The sequence below is a fragment of the Nyctereutes procyonoides genome, unplaced genomic scaffold (assembly GCF_905146905.1).
Source record: "Nyctereutes procyonoides isolate TBG_1078 unplaced genomic scaffold, NYPRO_anot_genome, whole genome shotgun sequence".
NCBI lineage: Eukaryota > Metazoa > Chordata > Mammalia > Carnivora > Canidae > Nyctereutes > Nyctereutes procyonoides.
Genome location: NW_026575049.1, coordinates 53056790 through 53075567, shown reverse-complemented (window position 1 = coordinate 53075567; position 18778 = coordinate 53056790). Strand labels below are relative to the sequence as shown.

Here is an 18778-nt window from a genome sequence, read left to right as displayed (position 1 = left end):
TCTGATACCCCAGGGGCCTTGCCATCAAGTGCAGACAGTATGGGGAAGGTGACCCAGCTGTTCCTCTTAAGTGAATAAATGAAGTGTTTTGTTTCCAGCTTTGTCTGCATATTTTTTAATATAGAGCTCAATGAAACTTTAAAATAAATAACCACAAGACTTAATTCTCCTAATCAGGGCTGGCCTCAATAGCATGCAATGTGTATAGTCAGTCACCCATGGTCCTATGCCTAGAAGGATCTGTGCTTGAATTCATGATCTGCTGTAACTGTCCTAAAATTCTTCATTTTGAACAAAGGCCTCACAATTTCATTACGTACGGAGCTTCCAAATTATTTTGTGGGTCTTTCCCTAATAATGTTAGTGAATAGTAGAGGAAGAATTTGGAAGTACAATTTTCATGTGTCTAATTTTAATTTATAATTAAATCCCTAATTGATTCATGTGAGAAATAAAAACAAAAGAATTTTGCTCCCAGCCTAATATCTAGGCATGGAGAGAGATAAAATAGAAACATTTAATGAGAGTTACTCCTCCTCCCTTCCTTCCCTCCTCCCCTTCCTCCTCCTCCTCCTCTCTTTCTTAAAGCAGAGGTTAGATTATTTTTTAAGTAATTATTTTAAAACCAGAAAAAAAGCAAAATCAAAGAGCAGGCTAAAGGTGTCATAATTACCACCTGAGAAACACATCCTCTTGTTATTTACAAACAGGAGTGCTGCTGCCAGGAACCATGACTCGGGTATCAAGCACCATGGCTCGAGCCTCTGTTTCTGCTGCTTTTCTCTTTTCCCATTATTGTCACAATGACAAGGTTTGTTTCCAGCTTCCCACAGGGTCCTGCCTCCTACCAGAGGTTACCATCCTCAAAGTCAATTGCCAAATAAAACATGTTAGTAGCTGGAAATGTGAATATATGTAGACACCTAATTTTATATACACATGAAGATACCATGCATTTTAATAAAGGTGCTATTCTAAATTTGTAGAACCAGCAAAGGGGCCTAGGGGCACCTGGCTGGCTCAATTGGTAGAGCATGTGACTCCTGATTTTGGAATTTGTGAGTTTAGACCCCATGTTGGGCATAGAATTAACTTAAAAAATAAAGCAAAACAAAACAAAAACCCAAGCAAACAAAAAAGCAATGCAGCAGAAGGGCTTTGCAATTGGCTTCTGCCATTTAAAGCCTTTTCAAGTGGTTTTTAGTTTTTATTATGTTATTTTACTGACAAGAAAACTCAGACCAGGAGCCATAAGTGGAAGACCCAATTAGCATAATTTATGTTATGCTAAATTTAATGACAATATTGAGTCTAAAACTCATGTCTCATGACTCTTAAGTTCTTGGATATATTTCCATTAGTTATATCTTTAATACTCAATATAAAATCTATGGCATATAAGGATTTAAATTGTCTATTTATGTGTATTTTACAGCTTGAAGCACGCATATTTTTATTGAAACAAAGCCACACCCATTTGTTTACATATAGTCTATGACTGCTTTCACAGTACCAAGGCAGTGTTGAGTAATGTAACCCCGTCCTGCAAAATCAAATGCAATCACTAAACAACCCATTACAGAAAAACTGCTTTGATCCCTGATGAATGTAAGCATCTTGAGAATCTAAGCTGGAATATACACATGCTGAGATCAGTGTTTAGCATAAAATAATTTTTAAACTTTAATAATAGGATATGGATACCACATAATCCAGAATGAATTAGAGTGGTTAAATAGGATAAACAACAGACACAATATGGACCATTCCATTTTAAAATTTCATAATTCTATGATGCTATGGTGCTGTATCTTTTAATTCAATTACTGGGTGCTAAAGGCAGTTTAATGATCTAAAGAACAATTGAACACACATGTATAAATATATAATCAATCTATATGTGTAAGGCAATGGTAGATTTTTTTTAAACAACAGAGCTATGAAAACTTTAGGATCTACTTTTACATAATGTCCATCTTCAGCTGTGGTTGAAAAGACACACCTATTCTTAATAAAATCAAGTAGTTGATGGATCATTTCCAGAAGACAAGTGGATTCCTACCTGCCTATCATCTATGCAGATTGCCAGGTTACGGCTTTGCAGAAGCACCCAACAAAATCCCCGTGCTCAATAAATGGCTTTATTGAGTGAACAGATTAACCACTTATATAACAAGATGAAGTTATAAAGTAGGAATTATTTACATTTGATATTTAAGGCAACATGAAGGAAATCCAGAACCAACTGGTTTGAACTATACTAGGAAATATGGTAGCTGATACAGATACATTTTTATAGCTAGCATCTTTAAAATATACCAGTAGAGAGAGATAATGACCTAAAAGGTATGTAGGAATCTCTGCTTTGTGGCTGAGATCTAAGTGCTTTAAAAATCAAAGTATAATTGGTACAGATTTGCTTTTCTCCAGCCATATCCATTTTTTAGCTCCAGAGACAGATGTCATTTTAGTCTACTAAACATCTTTGATCACACTGCTTTAAAATTCCTTAGCTTTGTTTCATTCTTCTCTATTTCTCCTTACTATTTCCACCCCCCATTCAAAAACTGTAAGTAGTTCACAAAACATTTTCACACAAGACTATTTTCCAAAAAGGATCTAAGGTTAGTTTATGTGAATTTCATTATGTATATTTTGGGTCTAAAAGTATTCATCACAAATATGAAAATTAAGTTAAATATACTTGCAAACAGACCTCGTATTGGTCAATAAAGGCTCATTTAATCTTATTGGACATACATATGTGTGTGTGTGTCCATATATGTATATATATTTAAACTAACCTCCCTTGGAACTATCTGTAAAAAGAGAGTTGGATTAATTATCTGTACATCTCTTAAAAGCTATTCTTTTCTTAATTAAATAAATTAACTTATTGATTAAAGCTTTTCCCCAATACTTTCAAACAGAATTTAAAGTGATTAACAAAAGTATTTTAAACTAAGTAATTGTGGAGAAAAGCCAATATGAAAGGAAGGAAGGAAGGAAGGAAGGAAGGAAGGAAGGAAGGAAGGAAGGAAGGAAAGGAAAGTTAAAGGAAGGGAAATCTAGTTGATCAAATTAAACACAAATCCTAAACTTGGTTTCCTTGTAGCTAGAAATAAGGAAAGGCAATCTGTTCCATAACTCACATGATCTATGAGGAAACAGTCTACAGAATCTTCAGAAGAGAGCTTATAAATTTGGATTTTGCGATTAAGGGTGTGTTGAGAATTCATGCAAGAGGACAGATAAAGCACATAGACTAACAATGGTAGCTTTGAATAGCTCTGAACCTTGAATCAATGATGTTCTGGAAGAATAGTTTTTTTTTTTTAATTCATAAGTGGCATCCTTTTATTTTAATCAAATATGATTTTTAAAGTGAAGAGTTACTTGTGCATGATTTTTAAAAGCCTTTCTGGTGTTTTCTAATGAGAAAATCATCCTTTTTCTAAAGGGAGAAATGATCCACCTAGAAGGTTCTATAGAGTCTAAGTGTTCTGGGTGGTGCCTCAGGGACAATGTTAGCCTACTTTTTAAGTAGCAGAGAAACTCCCACTTTACATCACTTTATGTTCTTTATGCAAGATTACAGGTGGAAAAAAAAATCCATTGATTTAAAAGTAATAATAAAACCACTGCCCCAGTTTAGCTCCTGGATTTTTACATTGCACAGCTATATTTGTTCTGAGTAAGGCAAGCTTTACTGAGAGATACTGGATCAGAGTCTCCAACACTGCCTAGCCCTGATCTGATTCTTGAAACAGAGAATAATTTACCATAATTAAAAGAGTTTCTTAAAAATCACTATTTCACCACATAACCTTTTATTAGTGATTTATTTTCCTAAGTGAACTTGTCGACTAGGCAGGGGCATATCTTCATGCATAATTGTGTATTTCCTGCTCCTGATTGACCATTTCCTGATGACTCAGTGCTAAATTTTGAGTGATACCAAGATGACAAAAACAGTTCTCCTCCTTAAAATTTGACTACATAAATTAATAAACACATGTGTTAGCATTTATTAATATTGTCCTACTGTATTCATTTGAGTTTAGTAATTCTGGGTCTAGGATAACTCACTGAAGTTCTGTCTTCTGCCTACCCATGTCAAAATAAAAATGATGAAATTGACAATGATAATAGTTACGTCTCATGAATTTGGAGACCGTCACTATACTATTGCACTCTTTCCTGTTGCCACAAGTTTGGAAAATAGTGCAGGGTTAGTTCTCTTCCTTCCAAGAATGACAAAATTGTTAAATTGGCTTACAGGAGAGTATTTTTTATATGTTCTTACCAAGTATCCTCATTTTACAGATGAAATATGAGGAACAGAAAAGATAAATGACTTAATCAAGCTGACATAATTAGTTGATGACAAACGTAGGGAAAAAATCCAATTTTCTCCACCATCTCCTCATAGTGAAAATGAAGGTGAAAAGTAATTAGCAAATGTGATTATTAATCTGGTCCAAAACAGCTATCATCTTTTATCAAGTATGTATCTTAGTGGTTAAATCAAGACTATATAGTAGTAGATTTTAAAGAAGGATTTGTCTGACTTACTACTGACTGTACCCCTCACTCCCACCCACCCCCATTCCTCTCAGTCCGGTGCCTCAAGTTGGGGTTATCTTCAACCCTTAGGACTAAAATTGTAAGGACACTTGAACTTTTTACATGGGTAGGTTGTAGAAGGAAAACTAAATTGAACTAGATTGAGGAAAACTAGAGAAAAAAAAAAGTTTATTGTGTCTACTTCCATCAGTAATGAATGACTTTAAATTATTTAAATGAATGTAAATTAATGAATTTTAGCTACAGAGTCACCAGAAAACCTAGTGTCTATTACCACCTAGTATTCACCAAAAATGGAAAACTCTTGTACCATAGTTTAAATTCCATTGAAAAGAAGTAGTATGTATTCTTGCTTGACTTTCACCTTAGATGTAGAACAAATCATAGTCATGGACCAAATTGTAGAGTCAGATCCTGGTGCTCTTTAAGAAGTTCAGTCTAGTTCAGCGTAATATAATGTCAGAATAATTTAAAGAAAGTTCACTAACTCCCAGTCTGGGGACCTGGACTCTTCATTTAAACAGAAGAAGATCATCTAATTGCTTCTAACCTTAGGTAGTTTGTTTGTAGATGGCTCTGTGAGCCTCTCTACCTCCCACATCCCTTCTAGTCCTAAAATTCTTTACCATAACATTATCCTGTAGAGTTGACGTTTGATCCAGTCTAGTTAAATATTAGTTGTTGGCATTCATACACATTGCACCTTTCTTTTACTGTCTGCAGATCATTTTGAGAGCTGTGGAAAGGACACTGAAAGGGACTTGGAAGATCTCAAGATCTCAGTCTTAATTCCACTACTTACTGCCCCTACGTCTTAAAACACTCAATCTTTCAAAATCTTCTTTCCTAACTAAAATGTAGAAAAAAAGAACCTCTATGACTTAATAGATTACAGTAAGAATCAAGTATAAGAAAGTTACAAATTTTAACTCCCTACAAAACATAAGGAATGATTATCTTTAAAATAAAAACTCTTGATGCTCTTGATTTTCTTTGAAATCTTTAGAATATTGCTTACTAAATCTGCTAGGATTCCTATAACAAATGCCATGGACTGTGTGACTTGAAGGCAAACATTTATTTTTCACAGTTCTGGCTGTGCGAAGTCCAAAATCACTGGCAGGTTTGGTTGTTGGAGAGAGCTCCCCTCCTGGCTTGCAAATGGCCACCTTCTTTCTGTGTCCTTTCATGATGGAGAGAAAGAGCTCTGATGTCTCTTTTTAGGAGATAACCAATCCTTTCATAGGGCTCTGTCCTCTCGACCTCATCTAAGCCTAATTACCTCTCAAAGATTCCAAATCCTAACACCATCACATCAGAGATTAGGGCTTCGACAAATGAACATTCAGTCCATCACACTCACATTAATGCTGGGAGCAAGAAGTTATGGTCAGTGCTTTCATTTCCCAAAAGAAGAGAAAATTTCAAAAGGAATTCAGGTCATCAACGGCGGTGGTGATTATAGTTTTGCCATTAAAATTTTTACAAGAGGATAAATGACTCACTCAAAATTAGAACAGTTAAGCCATCTTTCCTTACCAATTCATTATGTTTTAAACATGAAAATGTAAGATCTCTAAGGCATTGTGAAGATCATCTATACCATCTCCCCCCTTTCTTAAGTAGGGTTACGAGACCACCAGAAGCTGAATGTTACAGCAAATTGCTGATTGTGGGGGCACCTGGGTGGTTCAGCTGGTTAAGTGTTTGCCTTCAGCTCAAGTCATGATCCCAGAGTACTGGGATCAAGCCCCACTTTTTTCTCCCTGCTTGGTGGGGAGCCTGCTTCTCCCTCTCCCTCTGCTGCTCATGCTCTCACTGTCTGTCTCTCTCAAATAACTAAATAAAATCTTTTAAAAAATTGCTGATTATGTGGATTCAGTCCCAAAAGATGAGCTTTATGTATCATGCCATTAGGTATGGTGTGTTTAGAGATTTGCTTCTAGGATGACTTATCCAGAGGGTGTGTAAGGTTTCCTAATATTGTGATCATTCTGTAGAGCAAGCCGGAAGTCATAACAAAGAACAGCCTTCCCACCCCCTTCATTTAGATGGAGGGCAACTGAAAAGTTAAGTTTCTAGCCAAAGGTCATATAGCTTGGAGGTAGGCTAATAATGCAGGGGAACGCATGCAGGCTTTGAGTCCCTTGGAACTAGAGTGAAACACTTTTCTATCACATTTTAGCTGTGTGACCTTGGGGCAAGAAGTTTTAGCTCTCTAGGTCTTCAGTTCCACATCTGCAAAATGATAACAATGTAAAGATGAAATAAGTTAACAGATAAAATACCTGTCACCTAATAAGCATTTACCAGCTCCAACTTCTTTCTTAGTGGCAAATCAAGGACTGGCAACCACAGTTCTTGACTCCCTGTCCAGTGCACTCTCCGCTACTCTTCAAGTTGCGTAGATAGCACTCTTTTGAACTGAGAATATTAAGTGCATTTTTTAAAACCTTGTCTTCCAAAATCAATCTCTTCACATTTTTAATAATGCAAGAAAGGAGCTTGAAGTTGGCCCACAGAGATTTTTATGAACCAAAGGGTTATTTTTAATTGGATTTTGTGCCTGTTGTTATAGAAATAGTTGTTTCATAGATTAAGCATTATGACTTGAGAGCAAAATCAAGCCCAGAATGGGGTGTAATGATGATATCACCCCTAAGCTGCTTTTTCTTGACAAAACACTTTTAAAATTAAGAGAACAGGAGTGAAGCAGCTTCAAAAGCACACATTTCTAAGAGAAAAAAGTCTTCCCTATAAAAATAGCTTTAACATGATATATTCGCTTTTCAAAGATCAAAACTGAGAATGACCCTTGCTGCCAGTAGGATGCTAAGATTCTGCAGAGTTATTACGCTCTTCTTTCTTCACTGTTGAAACTAGAAAGAGTTCCTTTGATCGTGGAACTTACTTTCAACATTTAGTCTCAAAGCTTTTTATTTTATTTTATTTTATTTTGCCATTGCTGAACTAAGAGGCTTCCTCTAGTTATTTAGTGATCAGTCTCTCAAAACTGTTCTGTCTAGACTCGTTCTTATTCATGTATCCAGATGTGTAATTTAACTTCTCTAAAGAAACAAAAAGAGATCGTTTCTAATCTTAATGATGGTTTCCTTTAAAGACATGAAGCAGTCTCTACTGCAACATTTAACTTATCTCACTGGTTAATTTTCAGCCCCAAAGAAACCCCAACTAAGGAAGCTAGAACTTGACATCCTAAGAGAGAAATCAGGATAGCCAGCAGTACCAAATGCAAACACCGATCTGTTGTTGGATGGACTACGGAGGTTCTTCTAATTGGTTCTATTACTGTTTCTCTTTTTTCTTTCCTTCCTTCTTTATTCTCTTTTTTTTTTCCTTTTCTTTTTCTCCTTTTTCTTGGACTTTTCTGTGTCCTCCTATGATTCTTGGACATTGATTGGTTTTGCTGGTAGAATTTGGTTGAAGAAATTGTGAACCCAACCTTGACGCTCTCAATCAGTTGAAAGTCATGAAACTCAATGATGCCATGTCTTTCATTATTTTAGCATACGGACACATTTCAGTACTTACAAAAGAGGGGGAAAAATCCATCACCAAGTAATATATCTTTAAAAACTTTCCATGATTTTTTCTCAGTAAATCATAGTGTCCAATGAGTGGAAGTATTTTTTTTTTTAATTAAAAAGTTTCAAGTTATATTAAGGTTTTTTTTTTTCTTTTCTTTTCCTTGCTTTATTTTTAAGTAGAAGAGGAGGGATATTTTTCTAATGTGTCATTTCATTGATTTCCACAAAACAACTTTCTGAAATAATTTGTCTGTCCTTAGCCAATGTACATGGATTTACATAGATTCACTGGCAGTTACTTTCCCAGGTGGCTACATGTCTTGCCTTTTTTCTTATTGTCCTCAGTTGGAAATCCTTGCCCTCTAGAGCTGTTCAATCTCACTTTTCTTTTTCCCTTCTCACCCAACACATGGACCTTTATTGGCGGTGACCTCTCTCTCTCTCTCTCTCTCTATTCATTTTCTAAGAGTCCATACTTTTACCTAAACTCACTCCACTAGACTTAGTTTTTAGATGGAACATTCCATAAATTTAAGAATTTGGTGAACGTTGGAGATACATGGGGTAACAGTGAAGAACAGCTATCACACAGTGCAGTACTCAGCACAGTCTCCTCACCAGACTCTAATCAGCCAGTTGCTCCAGCTGAAGATGCTTAGCTAATTACTTATGGTCAGCTCTCTCCCCAAAGTCAGAAGCTACAGCACTGCTATCTGCTTCATTAGTAAGAAAGCCAGAACTGCAAATATCAGAGAATTCATTACGAAAAATAACAACAACAACCAAGTATGTGTAAATTTGGGAGGCTTCCCAATGCTATATTGACTGTGCCTATTTATGACAACAAGGTTCATTCACATGTCTTTGATCAATGCATAATGTTAAAGGTTCTTCTTAAAGTGTCACACCTGAATGTCTGTTAACTTGTCATTTTCCTTGCTTGCTCTGACTCTAATGGGCTTGAAAATTGATCCAGCCAGTCTCTTCCTCCTCTCTCTCTCTCACCTCTCTCTCATTTCTCTCTTGTCTCTCCTCCTTCTCCCGTGCTCCCCCACCCCTTACTTTGTCTCTTTCTCTCACTCTCTGTGAGGTTCATTTGCTTGACTGATTCTGAGTGTCCATAATGACTGTTTGGCATATTCTACAGGCAAAGGTCCCGAGACCCTTTTTGCTGGCTATAACCTCAATGATAACGAATGGCACACAGTGCGTGTGGTCCGTCGAGGAAAAAGTTTAAAGTTAACCGTGGATGACCAACAGGCCATGACAGGTAAATCCCCCTGTTTCCATTGCCTTTTCTTTTGCTGAAGCTTTAGCCTTTTCCATTTCTTACAGGTAACTGGAAACCAGCCAAACAACTTGAAGCTGTTATACACAGTTCATTTTCCGCTCCAATTTTTCCAGCAACAATGCCATTTAATAAGCAGTATGTTCAATGTTTTTTCTCTCAAATGAGGAATATTTTCACGTCATGTTCTTTCCTGTTCAATAATTCAAGAAGATGTTATATAATTCAGTGCTGTGGCTTGATGGATATCTTAGGGTCTCCTAAAATATTGAAGTCATTGTTTACATGCCAATTTCTCTTCAATTTCTTTGTTTTTTTAATATATTTTTGGCCATAAACAGCAGCAAGTTATACTTTTTAGTATCTTGGTAAATTGATATGCTGGCATTCTGTTGGGTGAACCACTTTTATAAGCTGTAATAGATCATTTCTAGCCATTTGCCTCAGTTGGTTAAACTCTAATATTAAGGATGTCAAGTTCAATCCCTGATATGTAGATTCCTAACTGAGGTGAGCCATGTAAAATCCACCCCAGAGACTTAAGGAAACCAAATGAAAGAGGAATTGGTGCACCTTTGTTCTCTCTGCTGAAAATAACTCCAAGTACATGACCCGCTGGGATATTAACTCTTTTTCTTTTTAAGAGAACATCTCTAAAATTCTTAATTATTTTAGTATAAGGCACAAGACAGTCCTTGTGCAGCGGAGAAGTGTGTCCTACATTCAGTCCTGAGGGGTTCCTATGATCAGAGATCATTGATTCTATCAATATGGAAATAGCATGTGTGGGATTTTAACTTTTGAGAGAATTATTTCTGAGTTCAAATAAAGCAAACTACCAACTTAACGCTCTCTTTACTAAGTTACATTCTAATAGTGCTTTATGGCTTTCCCAAACTTTTTTCTACATGTGGGTGCAACTTTATTTCAAAATTACCTGAAGAGCTTTAAAAGAACCAGTTCCTGATCCAACATCCCAAAAGTCTAGCAAGAGCCCAGTATTTTTTTTTTCTTTTTCATTTTGTTGTTTTGTTTTAGGTTTGGGGGGTTTTGTTTGTTTCTGTAAAATCTCTTTAGAGGGGACTCTCATGTAGCTGGTTCATGGATTAGCATATAGACACTGCTACTGAGTTGTATCCTTTAGTTCTCTGAGGAAGAAAATCAACCAGAAAGCTGTTAGCATAAGCCCTCATTCAAAATTGCCAAACAGGGATCCCTGGGTGGTGCAGCGGTTTGGCGCCTGTCTTTGGCCCAGGGCGTGATCCTGGAGACCCGGGATCGAATCCCACGTCAGGCTCCCGGTGCATGGAGCCTGCTTCTCCCTCTGCCTGTGTCTCTGCCTCTCTCTCTCTCTCTGTGTGTGACTATCATAAATAATAAATAAAAATTAAAAAAAAAAACAAAATTGCCAAACACAAGAAGGCTCTAAAGGAACTGTGTGAACTTAGGGAAGGGATACAGAATTTTTGCAGGGCTTTGGCAGGGATGTCAACTGAAGTTCAGCTAGTTTTGGTCAAGAATCATTCTTAGAAGAGGAGTGAATCTTTTTTGTAGATTAATATCCATTGTTTGGACAATTTGTGCTTTATCAAAAGGAGTAGAAGAGAGAACTTCGTGTTTAAGGTCATGTGCAAAAGAGATTGTAAATATGTAGCTCCTGGGGACAAGGGCAGGCGAAAACCACAGGGGAACATTTGTCAGTCCCTAAGTGTGTCTGAAAGCTCAGTCCAATGAAGTGGACAGAACACCTGCATCCTCATTTTATAGATGAGGAAACTGAGGTTCAAAGGGATCAAGTGACTTTTGTTTCTTTGAGATGCCATTGTTACTAGGACTTAGAAGAGAATCTAGGCTTCTTTATATTGTTGTTGCTGATTTGTTTTTTGACTCATGGGCTTTGACTCATTGTTTGTATTCATTAATATCCTAACAAGTGTATGATTCGAAGACAAGTATTTTCCCAGACATAACATCATGTCATGAGGATATACACACACTTCTAATTCAAACAATAACTGATGGTCTAGTGTAATAGGTGATGGACTGAATGGTTGACATAAGCAATTCCTGTTTTGGGAGTTCAGAAAAGAGGTTGAGGACCTTGGTTTCAAGGATAGCTGAGAGCAATAGATCATATTTGAATTAGGCTTTAAAGAGAGGGTAATGCAGGTGATAAAAGTGTGTGGGGGAGCATTCCAGACAGGGTGGATGGCTCTGGTGAGGCTACACAGACTGATGTTCAGTAGATAGAGATGATTTGTTTTGCTTTATGCATCCATATGGTAGTTAACAGGGCTAGAAAGGCCTTTTGGGGCAAATAAATGGGTCAGTGCTCTCAACTAAGGTGTTTATTTTTCATTGACCTTCAGGCCATTGAAAGCTTGAGAGTAAACTGAGAGATTATTTTTTTGAGCAGAATGAATCCTGTGGCAGTGTACTAGATGCTTGAGGATGTAAAGTCATAAGACCTGAACTATAGTGAATGAAGAGAGGATAAAAAAAAAAAAAAGTATGGTGTAACACATTTTGTTAGATTTTATTTAGAAATAATTTCAAATTTACACACACAAAAAAAAAGGGTGGGGGGGGGCAGTTCTGATGGCCCAGCGGTTTGGCGCTGCCTTTGGCCTGGGGTATGATCCTGGAGACCCAGGATCAAGTCCCACATCAGGCTCCCTGCATGGAGCCTGCTTCTCCCTCTGCCTGTGTCTCTGCCTCTCTCTCTCTCTCTCCCCATCATGAATAAATCTTTTTAAAAAAATTTACAAAAAAAAAAAAAAAAACCGAGAGACATTCAAAAATAAATACAGTGCTGGGGCACCTGGATGGCTCAGTCCATCAAGCAACTGACTCTAGGTTTCAGTTCAGGTCATGAGCGGTCGTGGGATCAAGCTCCATATCAGGCTCCATGCTCAGTGCTTGTCCTTTTCTGCTCCTCCCCCCTGCTCATGGGTTCTCTCTCTCTCTCTCTCTCTCTCTCGTTCTCAATTAAATAAATAATAAAATCTTTTAAAAATTAATTAAAAATTTAAAAAGATAAAAACAGTACAAAGAACACTGATGTATCCTTACTATTGTGAACATCGTATCCCTTTTCCTTTGACATTTTCTCTCACTGGCTAGCTCCCTCTCCTTTTTATTTTTTCTGTTTTTGTTTGTTTTTGTTTTTGTTTTTGTTTTCATAACCAGTTAACCAACAATTAAATACAAACTGCTACTTCAGTTTGCATTTTCTAAAAATAATATCCCCTTACATAACAAAGAGTTACCAACTTCAGTAACTGTTGCTCAGTTGCAATATATTTTATCTTTTCTCTCATTCATATTCAATTTAGTCTGTTGACCCAATGTTGTCTTTTATAGCATTTTCCCTCCAGCACAGTGTGCAGCCTGGGGTCAGACATGGCATCTAGTTCTCAGGTCCCTTTAGCCTTCTTTCATCTAAACATTTCCATCGACTTTTTTTTTTTTTCTTTCATGACAACACATTTTTGAAATACATAATCCTCCCACCCTTTATCACTGTAAAGTCACTCATTCTGTGTTTGATGTTTTTTCATGATTAAAGTCAAATTTTGCATTTTCGGGTGAAATACTGCATAGGTGAGGTGGCCTCTTTCCAGTATCCCATCAGAGAGCACACGATGTCCCTGGCCCCTTAGTCAACACATTGTCCAGTTTCTCCACTGCATGAAGAGTATGTGTTCTTACTCGGTGCCAATAAACTGTCCACGGGGAGAAATCAAGACCGTGGAAATATCCTGTACTCATCAGAAGTTCACCCTAGAGTTAGCATCCATTGGAGATGTATTCCTGATCCAGTCTTTACTGCAGTAGTTACAAAATGATTATTTTCCACCTCCAGGGCTTGTGCCACATTTACAGTCGGCACTTATTTCCGTTTTGTTTTCCTTTTTTTTTTTTCTTTTGTTTTCCTTTCCCTTTCTCTCTCCTTTCCTTCCCTTCTGTCTTTCCTTCATTTCTTCCTTATTGGTATGGACCCACAAGTTTCTGTTTTTCAAAGAGTTTATAACTACTTATTTTGGTGCTAAGATTATATCGGTTTGGGCCAGTGTGAGTCCCATAAAGTTAGTCTTTGTTAAATTATGACATGCCCTGCCCCAACATTTTCAGGGTTTTTTTAAATTTTGTTTTTGTTTTTAGCACTTCCTTACTTTCTGCCGTGACAGGATATTTCAGACACACCTTGTACCTACCATACTCCAGCTCTGGAATCAGTCCTTTAGTCTTCACTTAGTCACAAATGATGTTATAAACCAAAATCTAGGTGATTGGTGTGCTCCATGCTACTGAAGAATATTTTTTTTTTCTCCTGACTTTTAGCAAGCCAAGATAGGAAATATATTCAAGTATATATGCATATGCCTGCATATATATGTAAATATACACACACTGACCTAAAGAATATTCCCGTGTGGTTTTCACATGTCCTTGTCCCTGGCAACAAGTATTCACATCTCACTCATGTGACCTTAGACACTAACTCCACATTTTTACTCCTTTAAGAAAACCCAAATTGTCCAAACAATAGATGCCAATCTACAAAAAAAAAAAAAAAAAAAAAAAGTGCATATAAACATGCATATATACCTATTTTAGAAAATATGAGCTCAGTGGTACCTCCATATCTACATCACTGTGTCTTGACTTCTTGCATTCTGTGTTTCCATGTTCCTTCTGCTGTGCTGGGATCCTTACTCCCAGTGTTGTCACAGTTACTCATTTGCTCAATCCACTAATGAATCTAACATGGTTTCAGGATTACTTGCAATTGCCCATACCACTACCATTAACAAATCAACTAAAAAAAATTCAAAGTTAGTTTGTGATTCTTATTCCCCACTGTCGAAGACTTAACAGATATAATCAAATGCTTATAAAGTAATCTTTATAAGTAACTTGGATGATAATTTGGCTTGTTTCATTTCTTCTTTCTTTCCCTCCCTCCTTTTTTTCTTACCTTCCTTTCCTTTAGTGTAGTTACAGCGTTCATTTGAAATATAGCTTTATTTCAACTTATTTTTTCATTCCCATTCCTATATAATTATGCTTGTAAATATGTACAACAGTGGCATGCTTTTAAAAATCAGTACAACACATTTTGAATTAAGAAGTCATGAAAGGGGATCCCTGGGTGGCACAGCGGTTTGACGCCTGCCTTTGGCCCAGGGCGCGATCCTGGAGACCCGGGATCGAATCCCATGTCGGGCTCCCGGTGCATGGAGCCTGCTTCTCCCTCTGCCTGTGTCTCTGCCTCTCTCTCTGTGTGTGTGTGACTATCATAAATAAATAAAAATTAAAAAAAAAAAAGAAGTCATGAAGGGAACTCGGGTGGCTTAGCAGTTTAGCACCACCTTCGGCCTAGGGTGTGATCCTGGAGACCAGGTTCAAGTCCCATGTCAGGCTCCCTGCATGGAGTCTGTTTTCTCCCTCTGCCTGTGTCTGTGTCCCGCCCCCCTCTCTCTGTGTCTCTCATGAATAAATAAATAAAATATTTTTAAAAAGTCATGAATAGGGGCACCTGGGTGGCTCAGAGGTTGAGCATCTGCCTTTGGCTCAGGTCATGACCCTAGGGTCCTGGGATCTAGTTTTGCATCAGGCTCCCTGGGGGGACCCTGTTTCTCCCTCTGCCTATGTCTCTGCCTCTGTGTGTGTGTGTCTCGTGAATAAATAAATAAAATCTTAAAAAAAAACAACTCATGAACAGAGTGTGAATACGATCAATGTAACACAGAAAATGCCAGAAATGGCCCCTAAATGAATTGCCATCTAATTTTCATAGAAAATTCAAGATACATATCTTCAATTGCATAGATCTCTACTAAACTTCTAAACATAGCTATTCAGCTATGTTCTACGTCAGTGAATTGCCTTTTTAAGCTTCCAGGGAATACATCACTCCTTTGTTTATTTAAATGGCCATGCATTTATCTGCCACCAACAATCATAATGTTAGGGAAAAGAATTAACGGATACTTACATGGATATAGTTTGCTTGTAGATGTAAGAAGAAACGAGTCATCTATTCAATGGGGAACTCCCAAGATAATTGACTCTGTTGAGGAATCATTCCTAAACTACTATCACGGGTTTCCATAGTGCTCCTCCTGGGCACGGACTTGCTCTTTATGGCAAAGTTCCTCATATTTCCTTGGCTGATTCATCCTGGGACTCTGGCACCTAAGACTTCATTGGGAATTCATAGGCTGTTGATGAGGTTAGGCTTATGATCTGAAAGAAAAGGAATCCATTTTAGAATTCCCAGTGTTGGTGGGGCACCTGGGTGGCTCAGTGGTTGAGCATCTGCCTTTCTCTTAGGTTGTGATCTCGGGGTCCTGGGATCGAATCCTGCATCAGGCAGGCTCCTTACAGGAGCCCTTTCCCTCCCTCTGCCTGTGTCTCTGCCTCTCTCTCTCTCTCTGTCTCTCATGAATAAATAAATAAAATCTTTAAAAAAAAAAAAAAAGAATTCCCAGCGTTGGAAGACAAATATATCCTAAGGCTTTTGTTTAAAAGGTTTTTTTTTTTTTTTTTCCAAGCCTGTATTATTAAAACTATGATATGAGTCTTGGTCCACCAACTCATGTGTGCAAGAAATGGAACATTTCTTAATTGTCTTTATGTCATTTTAAATCAGCACGATTTAAATCAGAAAGGCTTTAGGCATTTCTTCTGGGTTTACAGGATATTTAATCATAGTCTTTGTTGCCTCCACTCCCTACTCCCCACCTTGGATCACTCAGAGGTGCCTTTTGTCTTCTCTCTGCACTTATTCTCACTAAAAACACTTTTCCAAGTTTTTCCTTTGAATTACAAGAATGCTGTTGCTCCCCTGGTAAGTGGGAGAATGGATCTTTGTCAACTCCTGCCAGGATCTGTGGGCTGCAATCCAGGTCCCGTCTCCTTATGTGTACTTCACCGATTCTCTCTCAACGCTGGACCCTGAGCAGAGCAGGATGCTGGAACTCAGCACTTCTAAATCCCACGAAATTCTCTCTCCTCTCTCCTAATCAGTGGCAATCCCATTATCTCTGGTCAGCCCTTAAATGCATTCTTTTCTCTTCTCTGCTGCTTTTTCCTTTCTAGAGAAACCTTGCAAATCAGGCCTTCCCAAGATTGGAGAAGGCATTGTTTTCCAGCAGCTTCCACTTTCTGCCAAGAAAAACCCTCTGAGGCAAAATAACTTGGCTAGCTTTTTGAAGGAAGAAAAAAATATAAACTAGTATTTCAGTAAATTAGCTTGCCATCTACTCTTTCTCAAAATTGCCCAAGGCTTTAGAGCAGAAATTTGATTTTATCCTCTGCTCTGTAGGAGTCGATTTTTTTTTTTCAGTAGTAAAAACGAGCATGTTCTTTCTTAGAGTTTAAAGATGAATGGGAATATAAACCAAGTAAATATTGATGATTTATCCAAATTATGCATCATGAACCCCGTGTATTCCACCTCACTTTTCTTTTGTTCCCCCGCTCCCAGCATCTTGCTGCACAGAGCTAAGGGCAATTTTATTTTCACATTAATTTACCTTTACTTGGTGAATTTTCATCAAGGTGATTCATATTTGGGGGATTATGTTTTGTGAGCGATCTCACAAAAGCCAACAATTCATAAGAATAAGAAAGCTTTGATTCATATAGCATGGAAAAATGTTTCCAAAGTGGGCAATGGAAACTTGCCACTGAGGCTTAAATTTAGAAATGGAATTTTTTTCAAACACTTTAGTGGCCACATGAAGCCAATCAGGAAAGCAATGGGTTTTTTTGTGTCTTTTTGTTTGTTTGTTTGTTTATTCTTGGTTTTGGGCTTTTTTCTTAAATTTTACAGCAAGTCAGGAATCACTAAACAGGAAAAAAAAAGTTATGGGAAAGAATTAGAAACTCTTTGTGTATTTTTTTCCTAATTTGACGTCATCTTAAATTAGAGTCAAATACGTATTGAAAACGGGACAGTACATAGGCCATTCATTCTCCGGAATGTCTGTACTTCACCTAGGATGATGAGGGCAGCAGTTGCCAGCAAAGAAACTTAAGAAGGGAGAAACTCCCTAAGACTTGTACAGGGAAGTTCTACAGGTTATATGGGATCCCTCAGTAGGGATCCCTTGGGTTTCAACTCATCAGTCTAAAAAATCTGGAACTATGTGTTTTGCATGTGTGTGTATGTTAGCGTGTCTTTCATTGAACGATATTTACCATATGTTCAGTGACTCAAGCCAGCAGGCTGGGCACCATCATCCTGTCTTGGAGTTCACTCCTTGGTGACTTACAGATGGCAACTGCACCACCTAGAGTTGTCACACAAAGGAAACTGTATTTGTAGCAAAGAAGGAGATCACGACGAATAATTTCCAAACCTGTGACTCCCCAAACAGGAGGAGAGGTGTTCCTCTTATTTAGGGTTACGGAGAATATTCAAAAAGGAGAACTCTGTCATCACAGGTAAAGGCTTGCTCAGGTGTACTTAGAAAACTTGCCTACACATGCATCGGCAGTTATGGTAATGAAGCTCGTGCTCCTCCTTGCGTGGAGACTGTGGCATCATAATGAGGCAGAGGTAACTGCTGGACAAAGGAAGGGGCTATGGGCAGGCTCCAGAATTGGTATATACTGGATAGGGTCTTGGGCCCTTATCTCAGATAAGGAATGCAGGATCTTGCTTGCCTTTGAAATAGCACTGAGAGTTTTTAACACTGATTGATTGTCTCTGATATGGTTAGGCTGTTTCCAGACCTGGTAGAGACTATTAGTTTTTGCATTCCTTTTTTTTTCCCTTGAAATTTTTATTCCCTCTACTGAGGGCTTTTGCATTTCTTTGTAATTCTGACACCTTCTAGGAAGTTCTGCCAGAAGTGTGTTTGGGCAAGTAGAGCTGAACGACTTCTCTCTAGTGTCATGAAAGCTGTGTTTCATTTTTCTTTTGCTGGGGACCCCTAACTTTTTCTGCTTACAATTTCCCTCTTCTCCGTCATCTACACCTTATTTGTAAATCCCGCAGATTCTATCTGCAAAATTATCTCATTTCATACATCTTTTTTCCCCAATTTCTGCTGTAACCACCCTACTTCAGATTGTCTCAAATTTACCATACCTATGTCAGAGAGATTGAACACACAGACACTGATCCGTGGTTTCTACCTGACTAAAACTTTCCAACCACCTATGAATATAATCAGGAGGTGCTGTGTGTGATATCTGACCCGTGATAGCTCTGCTTCCCATCTCAGGTGAGCCACTAATTTCACTTTCTCCTGAATCTCCAGCCACACTTTCTAGGTCTTTTACACCTGAGAGCCTATCTTCACCTCACCTGTTTCTTCTTCCTGGAATTCACCTCCCC

General features: G+C 37.8%; 1 protein-coding gene across 5 annotated transcripts in view; it reads left to right on the top strand.

Moving 5' to 3' along the window:
* The window catches only part of NRXN1 (neurexin 1), a 703336-nt gene that overhangs the window by 105971 nt on the left and 578587 nt on the right, over nt 1-18778 (top strand). For all 5 annotated transcript variants that reach the window (XM_055329133.1, XM_055329135.1, XM_055329134.1 and 2 more), the window contains one exon: nt 9283-9405. In XM_055329133.1, coding sequence (XP_055185108.1) covers nt 9283-9405 — 123 coding nt within the window. The remainder of the gene's footprint in view (nt 1-9282; nt 9406-18778) is intronic.